The sequence below is a fragment of the Psittacula echo genome (assembly GCF_963264785.1).
Source record: "Psittacula echo genome assembly, chromosome: 5".
Taxonomy (NCBI): Eukaryota; Metazoa; Chordata; class Aves; order Psittaciformes; family Psittacidae; genus Psittacula; species Psittacula echo.
The window spans coordinates 65,004,467-65,028,445 of NC_137739.1; the positions used below are offsets into that span (position 1 = coordinate 65,004,467).

General features: G+C 39.3%; 1 protein-coding gene across 5 annotated transcripts in view; it reads left to right on the forward strand.

Annotated features, from left to right (window-relative positions):
• Positions 1-23,979, forward strand: part of EML1 (EMAP like 1) — a 142,152-nt gene that overhangs the window by 91,055 nt on the left and 27,118 nt on the right. For 2 of the 5 annotated variants that reach the window (XM_080619803.1, XM_080619805.1), the window contains 5 exons: positions 2,538-2,672; positions 13,874-13,902; positions 15,387-15,413; positions 18,583-18,712; positions 22,887-23,036. In XM_080619803.1, the coding sequence (XP_080475929.1) occupies positions 2,538-2,672; positions 13,874-13,902; positions 15,387-15,413; positions 18,583-18,712; positions 22,887-23,036 (471 nt within the window). The remainder of the gene's footprint in view (positions 1-2,537; positions 2,673-13,873; positions 13,903-15,386; positions 15,414-18,582; positions 18,713-22,886; positions 23,037-23,979) is intronic. The other 3 variants (XM_080619804.1, XM_080619806.1, XM_080619807.1) reach the window with 2 other exon arrangements.

Genomic DNA, 23,979 nt, shown 5'->3' on the forward strand with positions numbered 1-23,979 from the left:
TTCAGAAAGAAGATAGCATTGCAAGTGTAAGCTTTAGTCCCACCCATTCAGGATTTTTTATCCACCAGTTCATCTTCTGAGTGTTGATAGCTATAAAAAAAAACAAACCCAAGCAACATTAAAATTAGCTTAATATTGCTCTATAAATTACATTTTTTTTTTCTAACATTAATATAATTTGGTGATTTCCTTATTTTGATTTCAGTGTAGGCTGATATTGCCTATTCTTTTCCTTAACCAGGAAAAGATGCCAAAATGAAGGCCTGATCCTGTAAAATCACACAGAGAAAATATTTTTGCAAAGACTCATGCTAATAAAGCTAATAAAGCTGTTTATTTTGAAGAAAACCATTTTAGTATCGAGACTTTATTTTTTTACCTGGAGTAGTATTAAATTGGTTGATGTTACAAGATGCAGGGAAAACAGTTAAGTGTTAACAGTATATTATTTGATTTACTAGAGGAGGTTTTTTCATGCATTTGACATTGAGATGACTTGGATGATGTTAAGCTAGTGTAGGAGACACTTATTTCTGAAATGGAGACAGAATTCTTTTTACTACCTTTTCCCTTCTCCTAGGAATGTATTTTTTTCTGTGCCTGTGTGTAACTTTGCATTCTGGTTGCTCTCTTACATTGCTCTCTCCACAGAAACACTATTTTTTAAATATCAGCTTAATCATTTGAATCATGCTTAATTTTAATACAAAAATGAAGCACTCAACATCTGGCCTACCATCACATGTTCCAGAAAGTTTTTTATCAAGCTGCCTGAGCTGCATCTTAACATGTGCCTGCTCTGTTGATCTTGCTCTCGATGAGGGCTTCCTTTCAGAAGGGCAGTTGCTTTGGAGAAAGACTCTGATTCTGTTACTCCCATAGTTTCTGTAACTGAGCTTCCACTGAGGTGTTGAAGCGTTCCTCACCATGCTGGTAAAAAGACATGAGGGAGCAGGAATATATTTGTTGGTTTTAATTTGGTTTTGACCTTTTTAAAAGTGTATCAGTGGTGGTGGACATTTGGTAAGCTGAATAATTTTTTGACTAGAAAGAAAAGTCTATCTCATTTCTTTTAGTTATGAAGAGCCAATGCCTCTTACACCACATATGAAGTGGACAGAGCCTGAGAAGCTGGCTGAGATAACAGAGTAGGGATAGTTGTTAGAGGCTAACAGGGAGCTTTGGAATAGTCGTCAGGGATGCTTGAGATGAGCCTTAGGGTAAGCAAAGCATCCCTAGAGGTGTACGGAGGTCAAGGGGGAGCTGGCTGGAACTGGTGAAAGGGGTGACTGGAATGAGACTGGGGCTTGAAGGAGCAAGAACAGAACGAACTGACGTTTTCATAGAGGGAGTGAGCTTGAGGTTGGCATTTGGATAGAGGGGTATGAGCTTGAAAGCAATCATTGGTGTCCATGGTTTCTGGAGTGAGAGAGCTGCTGAAGGTGCTCATTTAGTTACTGGGATGTTATGGTTAAAGGACATTTCTAATCTGCTCTTTGAAAGGGAGAAAACAGTGCAGGACTGGGGTTAAGGAGTAATGAGACCCTGACACTGAGTCCTGTAATTCAGGCTCTGCTGTGGGGGATGATTTATGCCTCGGACTGGGTAATGCTGCCTGCGTCTCTCTGCTGCACATGGAGTGCACCAAAGTGAGAAGCATCATACAGCTCATGGCCTTACCCTTAGCTGCTCCCTGTCCTAGGGAGCACTGCTTTACGGAGAAGTGCTTTGGACTAAAGAGTAACCACAATTATTTATTCCTATTAGGTGTAAGCTCTGAGTGGGCTTCTCTTTCACTTACTAAGTAATACTTCTGGTTTGGCTCATGTTTTTTCATCAGAGAAGGCTGGATGCCTAAGGGGTGCCATAAAGTCATACAAGAGCTCTCTGGTAGCTATCTTGGCAGGAAAGATGGTTGAAGAGTGAGAACAAGGCAAGCTTTAAGCCTTTGAGAAATCCCTTGTCAGGAGATGTGGGAAATCTATTCATACATGTAAGTAGGAAGCATACTTTTTTGACAAGCTAATAAAAAATGCAGGCTTGTTCACCATTAATTGTACTTTGGGGTATGTTAAAGCTAGCTTTGAACCACAGAACAGTTGATAATGAAGACACAAAGTTAGCTTGCTGGTGCTCAAATTTTGACCTACTTTTGGCATTCTCTGTAGTCTGCCTGGAGTTGTCAGGTAATATGCTTTCTCTTTAAATCTTTCACTTTCTGATTAAGAAAGTCGAAAAGTCCAGAAGAGTAGAATAGTATTCAGAGATTTGAAATGCAATGTGGAAAATAGGTATTGAAACTTACTCTATGATAGTGGTTTAACCTATCTTCTATTTCATGATTAAGGAAAAAGCAGTATGTTTGTTGCACCAGGTACTCAGCAAAACTCTTTTTAACAAATCAAGTTATGATTAAAAACAAAGTTGTGGTTATTTTTAGGGTCAGCATTCTCCTTGATACATTTTCCAAAAATATTTGTTGTAGACATAAGTGCTTTTACAAGTGCTACTGTAAAACTTGCTCCATTTTTTATTAGCACCATTAAGAGAACCAGTTCAACTGAGCGTGTGTCCCCAGGCGGTCGGAGGGAAAGCTATGGAGATTCCAAAGGGAGTCGCAACCGCACTGGATCCACCAGCAGTTCATCTAGCGGTAAAAAGAACAGTGAAAGGTAATGTTATCTAAATATCTACCTCCTTTCTCTGCCTACTGCCCTGATAATGAAAGTATCAGAATTACCAGGTTGGAAGGGACCTTCAAGATCATCGAGTCCAACCCATGCCCTACACCTCGACTAAATCGTGTCACCAAGTGCCACATCCAATCTCTTTTTAAACGCATCCAGGGATGGTGACTCCACCACCACCCTGGGCAGACCGTTCCAATATTTTATTATTCTTTCTGTGAAAAATTTCTTCCTAATATCCAACCTGTACCTTCCTTGGCGCAGTTTGAGACTGTGTCCTCTCGTTCTGTCAGTTGCTGCCTGGTGAAAGAGACCAACCTGCACCTGTCTACAACCTCCTTTCAGGAAGTTGTAGACAGTGATAAGGTCACCTCTGAGTCTCCTTTTCTCCAGGCTAAACAACTCCAACTCTCTCAATCGCTCCTCGTAGGGCTTGTGGTCCAAGCCCCTCACCAGCCTCATTGCCCTCCTTTGGACGCGCTCAATCATTTCCACGTCCTTCTTAAACTGAGGAGCCCAGAACTGGACACAGTACTCAAGGTGCGGCCTCACCAGTGCTGAGTACAGGGGAAGAATAACCTCCCTGTTTCTGCTGGCCACACCATTCCTAATGCAGGCTAGGATGCCATTGGCCTTCTTGGCCACCAGGGCACACTGCCGGCTCATATTCAGCTGGCCATCCACCAATACCCCCAGATCCCTTTCTGCCTGGACACTATCCAGCCACACTGTCCCCAACTTGTAACATTGCAAAGGGTTTTTATGGCCAAAATGTAGGGCTAGGCACTTAGACTTATTAAATTTCATCTTATTGGATTCTGCCCATCTATCCAACCTATCCAGGTCTCTCTGCAGAGCCCTCCTTCCTTCCAAAAGATCGACACAAGCTCCCAGGTTAGTGTCATCTGCAAACTTACTGATGAAGGACTCAATACCCTCATCCATGTCATCAATAAAAATAGTGAACAACACCGGTCCCAGCACAGACCCCTGAGGGACACCACTGGTGACTGGTTGCCAGCTGGATGCAACACAGTTCACCATCACCCTCTGGGCCCGGCCATCCAGCCAGTTACTGACCCAGCAAAGAGTGCTCCTGTCCAAGCCATGAGCTGCTAGCTTTTCCAGGAGTATGTTATGGGGGACAATATCAAAAGCCTTGCTGAAATCCAAATAGACAACATCCACAGCCCTTCCCACATCCACCAGGCGGGTCACCTGATCATAAAAAGAAATCAGGTTGGTCAAGCATGACCTACCCTTCATAAACCCATGCTGGCTGGGTCTAATACCCTGGCCATTTCTTAAGTGCTGCTTAATGAACTGTTCCATTAACTTTCCCGGCATTGAGGTCAGACTAACTGGCCTGTAATTACCAGGATCCTCCCTCCTACCCTTTTTATAGATGGGCGTCACATTGGCCAGCTTCCAATGATCTGGAACCTCGCCAGTGAGCCACGACTGTTGATAAACGATGGAGAGCAGCTTTGCAAGCTCATCCGCCATCATCCGCCATCTCCCTCATCACCCTGGGATGGATCCCATCTGGTCCCATTGATTTGTAAATGTTCAGGTGCCTCAACAATTCTCTAACTTCCTCTTCTTGAATTACAAGAGGACCATTCTGCTCCCTAACACCACCTACCAACCCCAAAGTACAGTTATCTTGAGGGCAAGGTGTCTTCCTACTGAAAACTGAGGCAAAAAACGCATTAAGCACTTCTGCTTTCTCCTCATCTTTAGTTACTAAGTTTCCTGCCTCATCCAATAAGTAACAAAGCTCAGTCTTACCCTTCCTTTTACCATTGATATATTTATAAAAACGTTTTTTATTATTCTTTACGGAAGTTGCCAATTCAAGTTCAAACTGAGCTTCGGCCTCCCTAATTTTCTTTCTACATGCCCCAGCAGCCTCCTTAAACACTCCCTGAGAAACCCTACCCTCCTTCCAAAGATGATACACCTTCTTTTTATGTCTAAGTTCCTTCATAATCTCAGTACCCATCCAGGCTGGACGCTTGCCTCGTCGGCTCATCTTTCGGCACACAGGAACAGACTTTTCCTGCGCCCTCAAGATCTCTGTTTTGAGGCACACCCATCTTTCCTGAACTCCTTCATTTTCAAAGGCAGTTTCCCAAGGAACTCTCCGAATGAGTCTCTTAAACAGGCCAAAATCTGCCCTCCGGAAGTTCAAGGTATAGGTCTTATTGATGTTCCTCCTGATTTCCCTGAGTATTGAGAATTCTACAATTTCATTATCACTGTGCCCCAGGCAACCTCCAACCTCCACCTCACCCACCAGTCCATCTCTATTAGTGAACAACAGGTCTAACATAGACCCTCCCCTGGTAGTCTCGCTCACCAGCTGTGACAGAAAGTTATCCTCCACACACTCTAAAAACTTTCTGGACTGCCTTTTTTGAGCTGTATGAAATTCCCAACATATATCTGGTAGGTTGAAGTCGCCTACAAGAACAAGGGCTGAAGATCCAGAAACATTCTCCAGTTGCTTATAAAACAAGTTGTCCACTTCTTCTTTCTGGTTGGGTGGACGATAACAGACCCCCAATAGGATATCAGCCTTACCGGCCTTCCCCTTGATTCTTACCCATAAACATTCAACTTCATCATCATTAATTTCAATACCTATAACATCTAAGACCTCCCTAATATAAAGGGCCACCCCTCCACCCCTTCTCCCTTTTCTATCTCTTCTGAAGAGCTTGTAGCCATCCAATACGATGTTCCAGCTATTTGACTCATCCCACCACGTTTCTGTGATGGCGACTACATCATAGCTATATTGTTGCACCATGGCTTCCAGCTCTTCTTGTTTATTCCTCATACTACATGCATTAGTATACATGCACCTCAGCTAGTCCACCGATTTCACCACCGACCCAGGCTGATTACCCTTGGACCCGCTTCCAGTCAGCCCAGCTGCATCCCCTTCCCCCTTCAAACCTAGTTTAAAGCCCTTTCAATGAGTTCTGCCAATTCATGAGCAAAAATTCTTCTACCCTTAACAGAGAGATGCAACCCATCCATGTCCAGTAGGCCAGGTGCCGTAAATGTTGTCCGATGGTCGAAGAACCCAATGTTCTGCCAACGACACCAACCCTTGAGCCACTTGTTAATAATATGGACTCTCCTGTTCCTTTCATTAAATTTTTCTGCCACCAAAGGGATTGAGGAAAAGATCACTTGGGCTCCTGCCCTATCAACCACTTGACTCAGTGCCCTAAAGTCCCTTTTAATTGCCTTAACACTTCTCCTTTCAATCTCGTCACTGCCAGCCTGGAGTATCAGCAATGGATAATAATCAGAGGGCCTAATCAACCCAGAAAGTCTCTCTGTGATCTCCCATATCCGGGCCCCAGGGAGGCAGCAAACCTCCGTGTGGATTAGGTCCTGTCGGCATACGGGACCCTCTGTTCCCCTTAGAAGCGAGTCCCCCACTACGACTACCCTTCTTTTCTTTTTAATGTTAGAAGTGGTAATTCGTCCTAAAGATGAAGCATAATTGAGAGGCTCATTGAGTAAATTATTGTTTTCTAAATTGTCTAGCTGGCTCTCTAGATCCTCCTGATCCAGGGTCTCATACCTGTTCTGAAGCGGTATCTGAGTTGGTAATGGGGGTCGGGAGGAAATGTTATAATTACCTCTCCGAACAGAAACCCATTTCCAATCCCCTTCGTCAACCAGGTGCCCTTCTACTTCTTGGGAGTTGGAGGCATGGGAGTCTTCTGACTCCTGGTGGGCCTCCCTCAAAGGTTCAAGGGTGAAACTCCACCAATGTATTTCCTTTTCACTTTCCCTAATACTCCCTAGTCTTTCAACTTTTTCCTTCAGCTCAGTCACCAATGATAAGAGATTACTAACCTGTTCGCACCTCAGGCAAATGTCCTCTGCCCCGGTACTGCTGATAAGCTCAAACACTCTGCACAGGAAGGGGTCTGTACAGACACATCCTTTTTGGAGGGTTCTGTTAAGTTACTTACACTCACGCTCACTACAGGTTTTGATCGCGTAAGAACCATTACTTCCAAAAGCCCTGCTTGCCCTGCCTGCGTGAACTGCCGCGCAAATTGCCTCTCTATAATCCAGTTATGACCCTGTTTGCCTACTCCTGTTCGCCGTGCTCTGGGTCGCCGTGCTCCCTGGAAGCTCTTAGCCTTAAATACTGTAGTTTCTTTACTGAAATTTGTTTCTCTAGTTTTGCAAACATTGGGAGCTTTTTTATTATTTTTTTTTTTTTAATCTCCAACAGTTGGACAAAAGTATATTTTAAAACATTTCAGATAAAATAGGTTTTCAAATTCAGATGATATTTATTTGCCTCATTTCCAAACCATAAACAATGTGAGAAAATAGGAGTTGCCTGGAAAAGTTCATAATTATTAAACATGTTCTTTTCCATTATCTTAGTGGTTTACTGTGGTGTTCAAGTTCCTGACATGTACTTCTTCAAGTTCCTGGTTGTGTTACATTGACCCCAACTGATACCTAAGGACCACATAGCCACTCCCTCTTCCCCAGCAGAATGGGGGAAGAAAACAGGAAGAGCCGAAGTGGTAAAACTCATAGGTCAAGATAAAGGCAGTTTAATAAGTGAAGGAAAGAGGAAGAGTAAACAAGTGATGGAAAGCGATCACTCAGCACCTCTCACATGTAGACTGATGTCCAGCAAGTCTCTGGGTATGACCACCTTGGTCTGATCATCAGATTAAGGAGAAATGGACATAGATCATAGAATCATAGAATAGTTAGGGTTGGAAAGGACCTTAAGATCATCCAGTTCCAACCCCCCTGCCATGGGCAGGGACACCTCACACTAAACCATGTCAACCAAGGCTCTGTCCAGCCTGGCCTTGAACACCTCCAGGGATGGAGTATTAACAACTTCCCTGGGCAACCCATTCCAGTGCCTCACTATTCTTACAGTAAAGAACTTCTTCCTTATATCCAATCTAAACTTCTCCTGTTTAAGTTTTAACCCATTACCCTTTATCCTATCACTACAGTCCCTAGTAAAGAGTCCTCCTCCAGCATCATTGTAGGCCCTCTTCAGGTACTGGAAGGCTGCTATGAGGTCTCCATGCAGCCTTCTCTTCTCCAGGCTGAACAGCCCCAACTTTCTCAGCCTATCTTCATACAGGAGGTGCTTCAGTCCCCTGATCATCCTCGTGGCCCTCCTCTGGACTTGTTCCAACAGTTCCATGTCCTTTTTATGTTGAGAACACCAGAACTGCACACAATACTCCAAGTGAGGTCCCACGAGAGCAGAGTAGAGGGGCAGGATCACCTCCTTCGACCTGCTGGTCACACTCCTGTTGATGCAGCCCAGGATACGGTTGGCTTTCTGGGCTGGGAGCACACACTGCCGGCTCGTGTTCATTTTCTCATCAACCAACACCCCCAAGTCCTTCTCTGCAGGGCTGCTCTGAATCTCTTCTCTGCCCAACCTGTAGCTGTGCCTGGGATTGCTCTGACCCAGGTGTAGGACCTTGCACTTGGCATGGTTAAACTTCATCAGGTTGGCATCAGCCCACCTCACAAGCATGTCAAGGTCCCTCTGGATGGCATTCCTTCCCTCCGGCGTATCAACCGAACCACACAGCTTGGTGTCATCGGCAAACTTGCTGAAGGCGCACTTAATCCCACTGTCCATGTCAGCAACAAAGATGGTGACCAAGACCGGTCCCAACACCGATCCCTGAGGGACACCACTCCTTACCGGTCTCCAGTTGGACATTGAGCCATTGACCACAACTCTTTGCATGCAGCCGTCCAACCAGTTCTGTATTCACTGAGTGGTCCACCCATCAAATTGATGTCTCTCCAATTTGGAGATAAGGATGTCATGTGGGACAGTGTTGAATGCTTTGCACAAGTTCAGGTAGATGACATCAACTGCTCTACCTCTGTCCATCAGTTTTGTAACCCCATCATAGAAGGCCACCAAATTGGTCAGGCAGGATTTCCCCTTAGTGAAGGCATGCTCCCATGCAAGTACTAACCATAGAAATGGAATAGAGTGATGGCTATCTCTGTGTATCTGTGATGATGCTTGTCCAAGGGTTTCAGACTTACGATGGTCTTGGAGAAATAGGTGATTCATTGAGGTTTGTCAGTATTGGTCAATTGGTTCTTTCCTGTATTTCCTGTTAGTCTTGGCTATTTCATTTAGCTAGTCCTATCCCAGTTTCCTATGCAAAAGGTGGTGTTGATGGTACTGTTTCACTGTCTCACTGATGATGTAAATATAGAAAGATGGTGTTAATGAAGATCACGTAATAAGCTCATTTAGCTGTTCTGTCTGAGCATTAGTGCCATCATAGAAGTCATTGAGCTGCTCATAAGCCGATGATATGGCACAGAGCATCCCTTTCTTTTCATCCCTTCAGTGGCTTTGCTTGATGTAAGGAGTGGCTGAGGCTGTTGTGTACTAATGAACAGCCTAAATTTGGGTGATTACAGTATTAATAGTTTGTTCTCTGGCTTATTTTTTCAGCTATGAAGTAAGATAGCAAGTGTGTAAAGCTTATGGAACTTGTGAGAGGCTTAGCAAATTATGGGAATAATGGAAAAATTACGAATACCATTAGACAAAATGTTGTAAAATTGTAACTAAGGAAAATGTAATATTATACAAACTAAAAATTGAGCTAGTTAAATCTTACTGGTATTGTGTGTCCATGCATATGAATGAGCTTTTTATAAGCTGACTGAATTCTGCAGGACTAAAGGATAGACTTGTTTCTGGGATATGAACAGGAATATTTCACCTACCAGTGGTGAATGTCATTGCATTTCCAATTTACTGTAGTAATTTGCTGTAGCTTTTTGAAGAAGTTTTAACAAATGTATGACAATCCTGCAGTGTCTTTTCTCTGAGTGTTTTATCTTGTATAAAAAATTTCATTAGATCAAGTCCCCAGAAGGTGAATTCTGTGTGTGTTGTGCAGTGGAAAATATACCTGTCAAAATCTAAACACAGTGCTTTGCCAAAGCTGTTTTTTGAAGATATCTCTGAGTTCCTGCTACCCGTGTAAGGTGATAATTACATGAAATTAATAATATGTTAAAGCTACTTTAGACATAAGGTGAGAACATCAATTAGGTTGTTCATTTAAATTAAGGAAAGATAAGGTTTCTAGTAGTTGCGTAGAGGTACTGTACACTTGAAAAATGGGTTCTGAAGTAGTTGAGAAATAACATTATGATATAATGATTATCTGCAAAATGGTTTTGCTTCCTCTCCAAAGTTGATTACAGTACTTGAGAAGCATTTTTAATTTTTTCATACTATTGTATCAGAAATCCAATGGTTATGTTATTCTCCAGTTTTTAAGCCACAAATGGTTGAGCAACAACACTGATCAGATACCACTTACTTTGGACTGAAGGGAGAGGTCCAGCACACAAGTGATGTAGTCCTTACATAATGTGCAAGTATCCCAAAGAACTAATTGAGAGCATGTGTTAGATTGCTTTAGCTGGACCTAGTGATGTTGGTGCACTATGAAAACAGTCATTGTGTAATTAGAGAGTTTTCCCTGATTTCTGTCACACATTAGCCTCAAGGTGTTCAGCACCACAGCTCGTAACTCCTCCAAGAGTGTCCTTATTCTGTGGAAGAGGCTAGCTAAAGACTTGCCTCATGTTTCCTGTTGAGGCTAGGCCACTGCAAAATGCAAAGCAAGAGTCATGGGGTTAGAGAGAAATGGGCATGATTCTGTATGCTAAGACCTAGGGATCTAAGGCTGTTGTCCTACAACTATGCATGTATCAAAGAGGAAGAGGGAGTTAGTTAACCATCTACTCACAGCCTTATTATTAGTATCATTGATCCTTATGGGTCCCTTCCAACTTGAGATATTCTGCCTTGGGTCTTTAGATGAAGCTTAGAGCAAAATGCATGCCAGTAATCTAAAAAGGCAATAATGAAATTATTGTTTTTCAAAGTATATAGAATTGTAGCCTGTTACACAAAACCATTATGCCATAGAAAGCTATTTTTAGAAGCTTTAAGCATAAGGAGTAAGGAGATGGCTGCAATCTCCTGTGCTATTCTGGTGTGTCCCAGCTATGAGCCAGGGATAAGCCTTCTGAAGGGTTAGATAAGTAGGAAGTGACTCAAGTTAATGAAAAAGAAAAAGTCTAGTCAGAGCTCTGAGCTTTTGTGTGGTTAGGGTTTGCATAATTAGAAAGTACACATGATTTGTTTTATTACTGACATGAATCAGTCTTTCACATAAACTTGATTAGCTTGAATAAGTCAGCATGATCTGCTCAGAGCTAGGGACTCTTTGTCTCTAACATGGCAGGATTTCTGACTAGTATTCCATCTTATAAAGCTTTTTATTTTCTAAAAATATCTTCATTCATAAGAGAAAATGTTAATCTTGGTGTTAACAATGGCAACACATCATGCTATTTATATAGATGAGATTGGCTGTGCACACCGGCTTGAAGCATGAGTTTCGTTGCATGATTAATACTGATATGACGAAAAGTGGCTAAATTGATGGGTAGGATCAGTAGAATTCATTTTTGTTGTTTTGGTTTTATCATTAAAAGTATTATTCTCAGTGTAACTGTCAAATCAAGGCAAAAGAAATCATAGAATCATATCATAGTTAGGGTTGGAAAGGACCTTAAGATCACCTAGTTCCAACTCCCTGCCATAGGCAGCAACACCTCACACTAGACCATGTCGCTCAAGGCTCTGTCCAACCTGGCCTTGAACACTGCCGGCAGTGGACCATTCACCACTTCTTTGGACAACCCATTCCAGTGCCTCACCACCCTCACAGTAAAGAATGTCCTGGTTTAAGCCCAGCCAGTAACTCAGAACCATGCAGCTGCTTGCTCACTCTTCCCCTTCTTCCCCCACAACTTCCGGAGGGATGGGGAGGAGAATCGAAAGATTGTAACTCCCATGGGTTGAGATAAGAACAGTCCAGTAACTAAGGTATAACACAAAACAACTACTTCCGTCACCATTACTACAGCCCAACCCCAGCAGCTGTCTGGGCCTTCTGAGTAACTCCTCCCAGTTTATATACTGGGCATGATGTGCTGTGGTATGGAATACCCCTTTGGCTAGTTTGGGTCAGGTGTCCTGTCTCTGCTTTGTCCCAGCTTCCTGTGACTCTTCTCACTGGCAGAGCATGAGACTTACTCAGAGTAAGCATTACTTAGCAACAACTAAAACATTGGTGTGTTATCAGCGTTATACTCAGACTAAAGTAAAAAACACAACACTGCATCAGCTGCTAAGAAGGAAAAAAATGACTGCTCCAACTTAACTCAGGACAAAGTACTTCTTCCTTATATCCAAACTGAACTTCCCCTGTTTATGTTTGAACCCACTGCCCCTTGTCCTATCACTGCAGTCCCTGATGAAGAGTCCCTCTACAGCATCCCTATAGGCCCCCTTCAGATACTGGAAGGCTGCTATGAGGTCTCCATGCAGCCTTCTCTTCTCCAGGCTGAACAGCCCCAACTTTCTCAGCCTATCTTCATACGGGAGGTGCTCCAGCCCCTGATCATCCTCATGGCCCTCCTCTGGACTCGTTGCAACAGTTCTATGTCCTTTTTATGTTGAGGGCCCCAGAACTGTACACAATACTCCAAGTGAGATCTCACGAGAGCATAATATAGCTTTGTGTCCCTTTCATGCTTCATTAGAAACATCCTCAAGCATGATTGTACAGAGGCAAAGGACAAAGAAAGAAAATGACTGCCATGTCTTCAAGAAGATTGCTTCTTTTTGGCCAGGGTATTACTATCCAGAGAGCTCCTCAGCTTTTTTTCCCTTTTTCCACACACTTCATGTTTTTTCCCCTGAAGTTGTGCCAAATATTTTCTCAAGACAAAAAGGCAGTCTGATCTCAGAATGTCTTTCCGGCAGCAGTGCAGTGAGAAAGAGAAGATGTTTTAATCATGATAGCTATGTGCTTTTTGGGTTTTACCAAGTTCTGTAATTCACCAAGAAACAATCGAGTATTTTCTGGTTTACTTTTTGGAAAAGCAGGATTCGAGCTTTGTTTTGCTTCTTAAATCCAGAAAGAAACAAAGACATGAAGTAAGTTAATGCCCACACATGCAGTGATACAGTACTCCTACCACTTTTCATATGCAAAGAGATATTGTAGTTAAGAACATATTCCTTGCTTTTTATTACAATTGTAGACTGCTTTGGAGTAACAAATCTCACTGACTGGAAACTGTCCTGGTTTTGTCTGGGATAGAGTTAATTTTCTTCCTAAAAGCTGGTGCAGTGCTGGGTTTTGGCTTTAGTCTGAGAACAATGCTGGTAACACACCAATGTTTTAGTTGTTGCTAAGTAATGCTTACCCTGATCAAGGACTTTCCAGTCGATCCTGCTGTGCCAGTGGGGAGGGGCACAAGGAGCTGGGAGGGAGCAGAGACAGGACACCTGACCTAAGCTAGCCAAAGGGGTATTCTGTACCACAGCACGTCATGCCCACTACATAAACTGGAGGAGTTACCCGGAAAAGACTGATTGCTGCTTGGGTTGGACTGTGTATCGATCAGAGTGGTGAGCAATTGTGCTTCACTTGTTTAGGTTTTTTCTTTCTTTCCTCTTTTAGTTATATATCTATCTCCCTGTTATCTCCCTTATCATTATTAATATTATATTGTACTTTGGTTTAGTTATTAAACTGTTCTTATCTCAATCCATGTGTTTACATTCTTCTGATTCTCCTGCCTGTCCTGCCCCGGAAGGGGGGAAGGCAGGGGGTGGGTAAGCAGCTGCGTTTGCTGGCTGGGTTTAAACGACAACAGAAACCAAAAGTAATGCAGCTGCTCACGACCAGTTTCTGTGTTCTCTTATAACTGTAATAACTTTGCAGAAGAGAAGGATTTGGTTGTTAGTGAGGGAAAATCTATAGTTTCAAGAATACAAGGAGAATTGAATGTGGAAGTTTTGAAATCTGCTGTCAAGGAGCCACAATGTATACTGGTTTTAACTGTGTCTGCCTGGAGATTTACATTGTAAATAATTGAATTGAAAAAGTATTTTTATTTATATGTGCACACAAAAATATTTTATATCTTTTGTGTTACATTTTTAATTTTATATTGTTGCCTTTATATATGCAGACTGTATGTGCATGCTTTTTAAAACAGACATTTCTTCACTGTTTTCACAGCAAACCCAAGGAACCAATGTTCAGTGCAGGTAGGAACTTTTTAAAATTTTTAAGCAGATAACAGTTGTGATAATATAATAGTATTGGGGTTTGGTTTTGTTTTCTGTGGACACCTAAAAACTGGCATTGGGATTCTAAACATGATACTTACAGGCTGATGGTGACATTTTTTAAAAGTTGATTATTTTGCCGTAGGTTTTATTAGCCTGATACTAAAGTTTATTTTATAGTTGTTGAGTAGAAAAAGGCCATGTCTTCTTACCTCAAATATGTCTTCCCTTCCAAAGCAATATTAAGGTTCTGTTAGATACAGCATATGCCAAGTTCCAGCTATGATAGTCATGTTAATTTAGTCATAAAAGGGAGCCCTCAAATACTGTTAAAGAATGCCACATCTGTCCCAGTGCCTTATAACGAAATTTGTCAAATTATAAAAAAAAAAAAAAAAGGGGTTTGTTCCTACAGTTTTGAAAATCTACCTTTAATTAGAAAATCACTTCATTTTTGCCCACTTACATATTATCCCTGCAAACAGAGATTGAAAATCAATCAGTAGGTGTAAATGAAAGCAGTTTGTCCTTGTCATTAGACAGTTACATAGTTTTGAACAATCGTGATAAAGATATGAAGCTGAATAGTGTATATGTAACAGTAAGTCGTGATAAAGATATGAAGCTGAATAGTGTATATGTAGCAGTTACTTTTGTCCTGAAAAACCAAGGACAACTAAAATAAAAGCTTTCTTTTAACAGAATAAGGAAGGAAAAAAACCCTGTTGATTTATCAGATATTTTTTGTAATCATACAGTTTTTCGTTCATTAAGCTAAAAAAGTAGAAAATCTTCTGTTTAGTGCACTGTTTGGTCATCATCCAACAAAGCTTTTAAGCCAAACTTCAGGGTTTAGTGTAATTGATTTTGAACTCAATAATGTATAAAACTAAGTACATACTTGAGTCTCTTGTGAGAATAGAATCATGGTTCATGTCCCTTTCATGAAAACTGTTGGTTTAGAAAAAGAAAACTGATTTGCACAGAATGTACTTTTCTTGTGTAACATTTCTCCTTCCCTTGCACCATATAAGCAAGATATTTCAAAAGGTATTCTGGCACTTTCTCTATAGATAAAGATCATTAATTAAAGAGATGTGACACTATTAATACCCTTCTTACCTGGATGAAATTCCTACCGAAATTAATGTTGTGGGGTTCTTTTCTAAGAAAGTTATACTTGGCATTTTACTTACTTTAAGCATGTAGTTGCGTAATGGAGCCTAGCCTAAGCTAGTATTTTAATGGTAGAAGAAATAAACAGAGCCCCTAGATGGAGGAAAATGGTTTTGACTGTAATGAACCACTTTATGGCATGGTGTATGGCTCAGGGTTATGTCAAGCACTAGATTAGGTTCCAGCAGAATATAACTGGACACCCTGTAGAGCAGGTATTTAGTGAGTTTATTGTATTCAAACACATCTTTATCTAGCCCTTCTGTCTCTGTCTCTGTAATCACAAGGGAAGCGCCGTGTGACACACTGCAAAGGTAGGCTTCAATTCCAAAACCTCATAGCTCTCGAAGCAAAATGGTGCTGGTGGGATAAAAGCTCAATATATACACATCTATTTTCTAACTTGTGCACATTTTGCAGTGTTAAAATTTTTCCAGTTCTTCTCAATTAAACAAAAATATTATGCCATCTATAATACAGTCTGGTGAATTATAGCCCTCAGGTGCACTTCAGTAATAATAATGGGTTATAATTAAATTCCTGTGGACTTATTCTGAAGAATTTGAATTAGGAAAAAAAATGTTGAGAGAGCTATATGGCAACACGTGGATGTTCACTGTGTTTGAAATGGCGTTCTGCACTTCTGCTGAAATTCATATAGAATTTGCCCCATTGTTGGCTGTTCTGCTGTTAGCCTAACATGATTATAGAAGCCTTGGTTTTCCTGTGCTTTTTCTTACTGAGTAGACTGTAGATTTTTCTGAATGTTGAATAAACATACCTAGGCCTCCAACTAATTTCCCAGTGCTTTTTGCTTAGTGTGATAAAGTAGAGGTACATTTGGTAAACATACCGTATTGTTTTCTAAAGCTTTAATTTTAGTGTTAATGTGCACATTTGATGCATGTTTATGTCTGTGATAGAATCACAGATTTATCTTGCTTTTTAGAGATAGCTAGATGCTAACAGTTTTTCCACTAATCAGCATCTTTCAGCTTTGCAACAAATCTAAAATTTCACAAGGCAAAGAGTGTTTGTTCTCAAGGCAAAGTCTCTTAAAGACTCTCTGCCTATGTGTACTCTTTGTACAATTTTATGCCTGCAAGCAGTAGTGGTATCCTTTGCAGATCCTACTGGCATTCACATGCTTTCTTATTTCAGTTCAGTAACTGTTAAGCTTTTCAGTTATTTTCCACAAAATTTCAAATTTACAAAGTTGCAGATGTAAAAGATACATTTGTCTGAAAGTTTCATTATTGGTCTGTCTTTGTAGTTTAATGATTGTCTGTCCTTACATCTATATCTTCACATTTAGAACTTTGCTGTCTTAAACTTAGCTAAGAAAGGTACAACAAAAAGTATGTATATTGATTATGTAGATAATATATTTGGATTAGTGCCAAAAAATCAGCACAGATGGAATTAATATTACCAAAAATTTAAAATAAATATGCAGTATGTATTTCTATACCCAATCTAGTTAGTCTAAGTTCTTCTTTATAGCTAGGGGAGAGAGAGGGGCATTCTGAAGGTATTTATATGCTTGTATAATTTACTATACTTGCTTTTGGACATCTGCGTTAAGATGTGATTAATTTGGCCAAAAGTACCCATTTCTCCCTATTTAATACAGAATTTTGAGTGACTAGGTCAAATACTTTCACTGTAGATGGCTAAATGCAAGTTTTGAGTCCCATAAGTTTCAGGTGAGAAAAGTAGTTCAATGTATTAAGCTTTTGTTCATTCCTAGACTGATAAGCACAGTCAGTGGTTGTCAGTGCTGAAAATCTATTGACTTCCAGTGCACCAGTACCAGTAGTATTGGCATGTGTTTCAAGCTTGTTAAATAGATGTTGCATGCGCATATGAATAGTGCTGTAATGCTCTGCTATTTAATGCTTTACCCTCTATGTTTTATTTTCCAATACAGATCTATTACAGTAGATTTTTAAAAACAGTTCCAGTATTCTAGCATTTTAACAAGCATCTTAAGCTCCAACCATCTGTCACTAATTATTTCATTATCATCGTCATCACTGCTTCTTTTTATCATTCAGTTTTCTGTTGTTTTCCTTATATGTGTGAATTCTGTAAATGAAACTGGAGAGCCCTAGCTGTAACCTTACTGTGACAGATCAGGTAGATGTCTTTCCCAAATGAATTGGTCTCAAGGCAAAATACACATATATTTAGGTATTAGAGCATAGCTATAATGTTTATTTGTTCAACCAATAATTCGTATTAATTTAGTCAGGATTTGTAGAGTGTGCCTATTTCCAATTGAAATAAAGTCTTAGTTTTCAAATTAAAAAAATGATATAGTTGTAATGATACTTAACAAGTCGTAGCATAATTTTAGCAGTCCTAAATTGTATATTTTTTTTTCATTTACGTGATTTTGTTACTTTTGCCCTTCCATTTCCTCTGTGCCCACGATTATTCTGTCTAGTAACTCTACAGATGTCACTGACTCCAAAACTGCTTGAGTCGCATGAGAACAAGGCTGAACCCCTTGATCTGCCGATGGAGCAGCAAGAGCCAGCACGTTCTGAATCTGGACAAACTTCACCAGAAGTTCACAGGACACCCACTTTGGCCTTGCCAGTTCCCAAAAGTCCTAGTCAGACCTTCATGGCATTTCCCAGATCTCCTAGTTTTATAAGCCCCATGAAGTCCCCAAGTCAGTACTTCCAGATCTGTTATTAATCTTGCTTCTCTCCCCAAAAAATATTTCTTACCAGTTCAACACATTACTTCTAGTATTTTCTTCTAGAGCTGTTCACTTCTGTCAGCCAATTCAGTTTTTGTAGCTTCTCTCCTGTATGTCATTTTCCTTTCTTTTAATGTGCTGTCAATGTTGTCATTCCTTTTTTCAATGTTTAGTAATACTTAAAGCATATGTCTTTTCTGCATGTACATCAGCATGATTCCTTTTACTAACTGTTTGTGTTCCTTATTCTCGAATGTATCTCTAACACTGTATCAAGTGTAAAGCACATCTTTACACTGAGATGCAAAGAATGCGACTGCGTGTTGGAAAATACTTTAGATGCTGATGCTCAATTGTAAATATTGATTAAAAAATAAAATTAATTTAAGTGGCATTTCTGCGTTAATTGTAATCTTTGGTGTTTTCCCTTTTAGTTTTTAAAAAATGTAATATTTTAACATTATTTTTCACCAAAAATGTTTTGATTTCAGTCCTTTCAGTTTTGTGGTCCTTCGTGACATTGTTTAGTTCTAATTCTGCTGCTCAAAATATTTAGAGGAAAAGGGACTTTGAATCTTCAAAAAAAAAAAAAAAATCTGCTTAGTTATTATGATTAGGAAAAAAGAAGTACTGCTTAATTTCTAAGTTTGAAATTGCATGTTGTTCTGTAATTGTAACGCACCAGACTGTTAAGTGGGAAGGGATGGAGGAGCATGGGAGTTCTCCACTGGTGGGTTTTTTGTGTAACATTTAACATTTCTGACCTTTTGTAGAGGAAGGATACGTAAAAATGTTTCTTCGTGGACGTCCTGTTACCATGTACATGCCCAAAGAGCAAGTGGAATCTTACAATTTGGAAGCAAAAGTAGAACTACCAGCCAAGAGGCTTAAGCTGGAATGGGTGTATCCTTTCTGTGCTAGAGGACAACTGGAAATCAGTAATTTCTTAATGATTTGTTTTAAATAGTTATTCAAGCTGAAATGTGGCAAAATTAAGCTATGGGTTCATTTAATTACTGGAGCAACATTCCAATGTAAATAGGTGTTAATTTCTTGAGGCTGGAGTTCTGTACCTTTGTGAAGTAAAGAGTGGCATATTAAAGATTTTGCTTAAATGTTGCCTGAAGGTTAAGTCTGAAGCATGCCAATTAGCTAAAGATTAAGCTAGGCATATTGCACGAATGTAGTGAGCTGTGATTATTAATTAAAGTATGCATAAAACAATCTCAGTTTTTTTGCTGATTCTCAGCAGTAATCTGTTGTCTTAAACTGTGCTTTATAAAATGTGCACTATTGTCCTTTAGAGGAAGCTATAGTCAACTACAGTACTTAAATAAGCCCTGAATTGAATAGTGTTTTGCAACTGATAGGTGCTTAGCAATAAAATTCATAAGCTACCGTATATAAACTAATGTTTGAATTTAGATTTTAAACTGTGTTTGAGCACCATAAACAATGAACAAACAGAATTTTCCACTGACTTCTATGAGTGGACATAATTATAGACTTTTTAAGAAATCTGCATTTCATTACATACAGAAATCTTCACATTTCACTTTTAAATGTAAAAAGAAAATACATTCTTTATTAAAAAAGAGATATTTCAGCTTTGTACAATCTTAGTAATAGATTATCTGAGATAAACTATGAACACAACAAGATTTTAGTCTATTTATAATATCCGCTATCTTTAGAGAAATGAAGTCTTCATAAGGTTTTCTATTTTAAGAAAAAGACTTTTTTTTTTTTTTTGGTCCTAAACAGTGCAAATAGGAAGTTGCTTTGTCTTCATAAAAAAGAAGACAGGCTGCATATAGTCTTTTTTGGAGTTGTATAAATAGAACTGCATGTGGTTTCAGAATGCACACAGAGAGTTTCCAAAAGTCCCATTGTATTCACAGGAGATTAATGACAGATTTAGTAACCATTTTTGTCATTTCTGTTGCAGCTGAGCCTGTAGGTTCTACCCCACTCTGCTGGAACTGCGTAGATAATGCATACTGAAATAACTGAAGATTAGTTAAACCCCCCCAAAATCCATAAAATTAAAAAAACAGCTGAGATTAGAATGATAAATGCTGCATGAAGCATTTTACCATCTAATTGTTGTATAGGCTCGCTCCATATATTGCAATGGAATTGAATGATGTCTTTTTATACCTGTAAGGGGCACCTTGCTTAGGGGGCCTAAGGATGATACAGGAGAAAGTGTCATGATGCTTGCTGAAACAACCAAAAAAAAACCATGAAACAAAACAGATTGTTATTAGCAGCATGTAGGTGGAAGCTGAAGTTAGTATTTGAGACTGTTATAAGAAATGATAATTAGAGTAGGTCATAATTTCAGTCTCATTAGTTTCTCACTTAAGCTTACTTAAGTAACTAAATATTTGCCAGATGGAGTATTATTATTAGTTTGAATATTCATATGTCCTTTCCAGTGTGTATCTGTATACCCAGCAGAATCCTATATGTAAAGGTTGTCTGTGAATCAAGAAGGTATGCATTAATAAAATGATCTAACTAACTCTAAATGATTACTGAGGAGGATGCATATTTTTCCAGAAATACCATGCAAACTTTTTCAGATTTTAATTTATTTGCAGTTAAACCCAATCATGATATCCATACTTAAAAGTTATGCCCAATGTAAAGGTGTATGAAAGGTATATGGAAGTTATAAATATGTTAAAGATGTTTTAAAAAGCCCCAACAAACAAAGAAAGCCCAAAACAGAAACCTGAAGCAACCAGCAACAAAATAAACCAATCACCAGAAAAAAAAAACCAACCAAAAAAAATGAGAGAAAAAATAATGCCCTATTTACTGACTATAATGATGAGAAGAAAAGCTGGGGAGAGAAGCATAAAATAATTTAAGGAGAGAGATGAAGACTGCAGAAAACCTACCAATACTGCAGGCATTTGTTCCAGTTAAACTGGGGAAGCTGAGCTGTTTGATTGGATGGTAACCAAAGTGGAATAGGAGACAAATCTTTGTAGCAGACAAATCAGCCTGGCTGTGGGATTACAAGCAGAAATGCTTTATAATGTAAAAATGGGGACAGAAAAACAAGATATTGGAGGTGAGATGGACAAATGAAAAGGGCAAAGCAGACTGTAATGGGAAACAGGAGGATGAAAATCTAATGTGTATAGATTTCAGGGCATACCTGAACCATAAAAGGGTTTTACGATCATGTTAGCAAGTATCTGGGTAAGCTGAAAAAGGTTAAAGGCACATCAGATATAATCAGACATGAAGAAACAAATGCTGAGTGATGAAGCGTGAGCGCTGGAGCAGACGTGGTAAAATCTGAGTGAGAAATCAGCACTGGGAACATCAGGGTGGGAGCAGTGGTCTGCACAGATCCATTTGAGACCAGCTCACTTGGCAAGCAGGAGGTTTGAAACAAAAGCTGCAGGCCAAATGAAAATAAAAGGTCAAGATAACATTTCCTGAAGTGCCAACTTACCAAATCCAACTTGAAGCCACTGAGTCAGAGTGTGGGAAAGAGTGAGGAGAAGGAGAGATCAACCCCAGGAGTTTGCATCTGAGAAAAAAGGCTGATAGAAAGAAACTGAGTGACAACAGCAATCATGCAAAGGGTTGAATGCAGCATTGTTCCCCTCAGGAAGAATTGTAAAGAAAGGGGATTTTCCCTAAAGAATGTAGTCTTTCCCATTTAATAGCTATTTTTATGCACTTTGTTCCTTATGAATGTCTGTATAATGTTTTTACTTCACTTTTTAAAAAAGTTCAATTTCTTATGCTAGCTTCAGCTGCTTGTTCATTATAAACTTGATTATATATGGGTGCATTATGGGTATTTTATGTTTGCTTCAGTTGGTAATGGTATCTGGGCTTACAGAGAAAAATAAATTTAAACAAATATTGTCCAGCAGTCTAGAGTAGTTTAACCATTACAGATAGGTTCAAAATTGATAGTGAATGCTTTGTAATTTGAAGGTATTGCTGTTTCCATGTGTTCAAATTTTATTGCCTTAAACTTGAAGGAACTTTGGCTGAAGCATTTCAATTTGTGAGTCCATAAGCTGTGTTTTTGAATTCACATCTTGATGGTTGGTATGCAGCACTACTTCTGCATTTACTGGGAAAGAAACAGCAAGCTGTTACTTCTAAATTTAAATAAGATAACTATTGACTTTGCTTCTTGAATAACATTAACATGAGAATTTTAGCTTGACTGAGTTATTATTGACCACAAAGAATAGTGCACAAGTATCTTCTTAATATCATATAATTGGTATTTATCACAGCTAGTTTCTCCATACTGACTGAATTAGAATGCAATCCTGTTTTGCCAGAATTCTGCTAATGCTGTTTCTCTCAGTTCCCGTAAAAAAGGAAAGCCAAAATAGTTTTAAGTCCCTAATGACTCTTCAGAAGAATAAAACTACATAATTTGGCTGAATTCAATCTAAATGTGATTGTATCTGGATTAATTCCAGTTATTTCATTGGATTAACTTTAGATTAGTGTTGATATGACTAACATCAGAATCTGGGCCGCTGCCTTTGAAACACCATGAAGATAAATTGGAAGGGGTGATGTAACCCTTTTACGGTTTTGTATCCATCTGGCTGGTAATACCCAGAATAATGAAATCAATCAACCTGCACACAGGATAATGCAATCAATCCTAATGTAATGCAGGGAGATGTACTGAATGACTTATTAGCGTTGCCGTCAAGTCTAAATTTTTATTTTAATTAGTCAGGCAGTGTAAATAGTAAATACACATGGGACAAAATTAATATTGCCTTAGTCTGGCATTTAGCAAATTCCAGAGGATTGTGAAGGAATAGTATGTCTACAAATTACTGTCTTGTTTACCATGTATTTTCTGTAGGAGAAGTATAGGTTTTCAGTAACTCACTAGGTCTCTATTCCAGTAAGGAAGAGAGTTGTGAAGGCTGGCAAGTGTTAAAGCTGTGCTCAAGCCAAGAGGTGCAGACTTCAGGAAATAGAGGGGCAGAGAATCCATTTTGGTTTTCATTATTTTTAACATTCTTCATTGGTAGATAATGTTGTTGCAGCTTGACCAACATGCTAGCTATGGATATAGGGGTCGGGATTGCCGCAGTAATCTCTATCTTCTTCCAACGGGCGAAACCGTGTACTTCATTGCATCTGTAGTTGTGTTATACAATGTTGAAGAGCAACTGCAAAGACATTACACTGGTCATAATGATGATGTGAAGTGGTGAGTCACCTAATAATCTTTCTTTTTTCTTAAAAAAAATGATATTCAGCGTAGATCTACTAATTTTCATTACTGTGTTTTTAGGATGATTTAACATTAACTTCTTCAGACTTTCCTCCTTCCCTTTTTTAAGTGGGATTGAATTAAGTCATTTCACCTGGATCTGGGTTCCAGATACAGGTCCTTTAGGCTCAATCTAAACAATGAAACAGTTTTAGTCTCATTTGCAGTCTTCGTTGTAGTCTTTCGGCATGTCTACATCATGGCAGATATCCTGTAAACTAGTCCTGAGGAGCCTGGTTTGTCTGCTGCCATGCAGGCATGCCAGCTTCAGCTTCAAAGTGATTTAGCTGTGTTGAAGCTTAGAAGATACTAGATACCAGGAAACACCAGTATCATTAAATTGAAATCTAAATAAACATATGGTTTATCTTGACAGTATCAGTGCTCAAAAAGAGCATCCAGATTATATGATGGGCCCTAATGTATGAATTTAGTTTGACTTCTTCAGATTAAGCATTATGAAACACCTGTTGTCCCTCAAAGCCAGCTATAGACCTGATAATCTTGTGAGCATGTTTCATAAAATCGAATTATTTGTATAATCTAGTTGTTTTACAAGGAGATTTTAAACTTGGACCTGTTCCATCTCATTTCTTTCTTTCAAATTTTCTGACTTAGATTTTTTCAAAGCTTTCAGGTTTACTGGAAAGGGGATACCTTCCTGCATTATAAAGCTGAATGAATGTATTATTGCCGCAGTTCATTTTGCAGGGTACTTGGCCTCTAGAACTGTATGCAAAGCAGATGTAGTAAAAAAAGAATTGTGAGGATTTAGGGCAAAAATAGACTATACTCCAGGCTTTAATACAAATTTTAGATTGCTTTTTTCTTAGACACATAAGTTAACATTGATCACCGTTTTAAAATATCAGTTTAATTT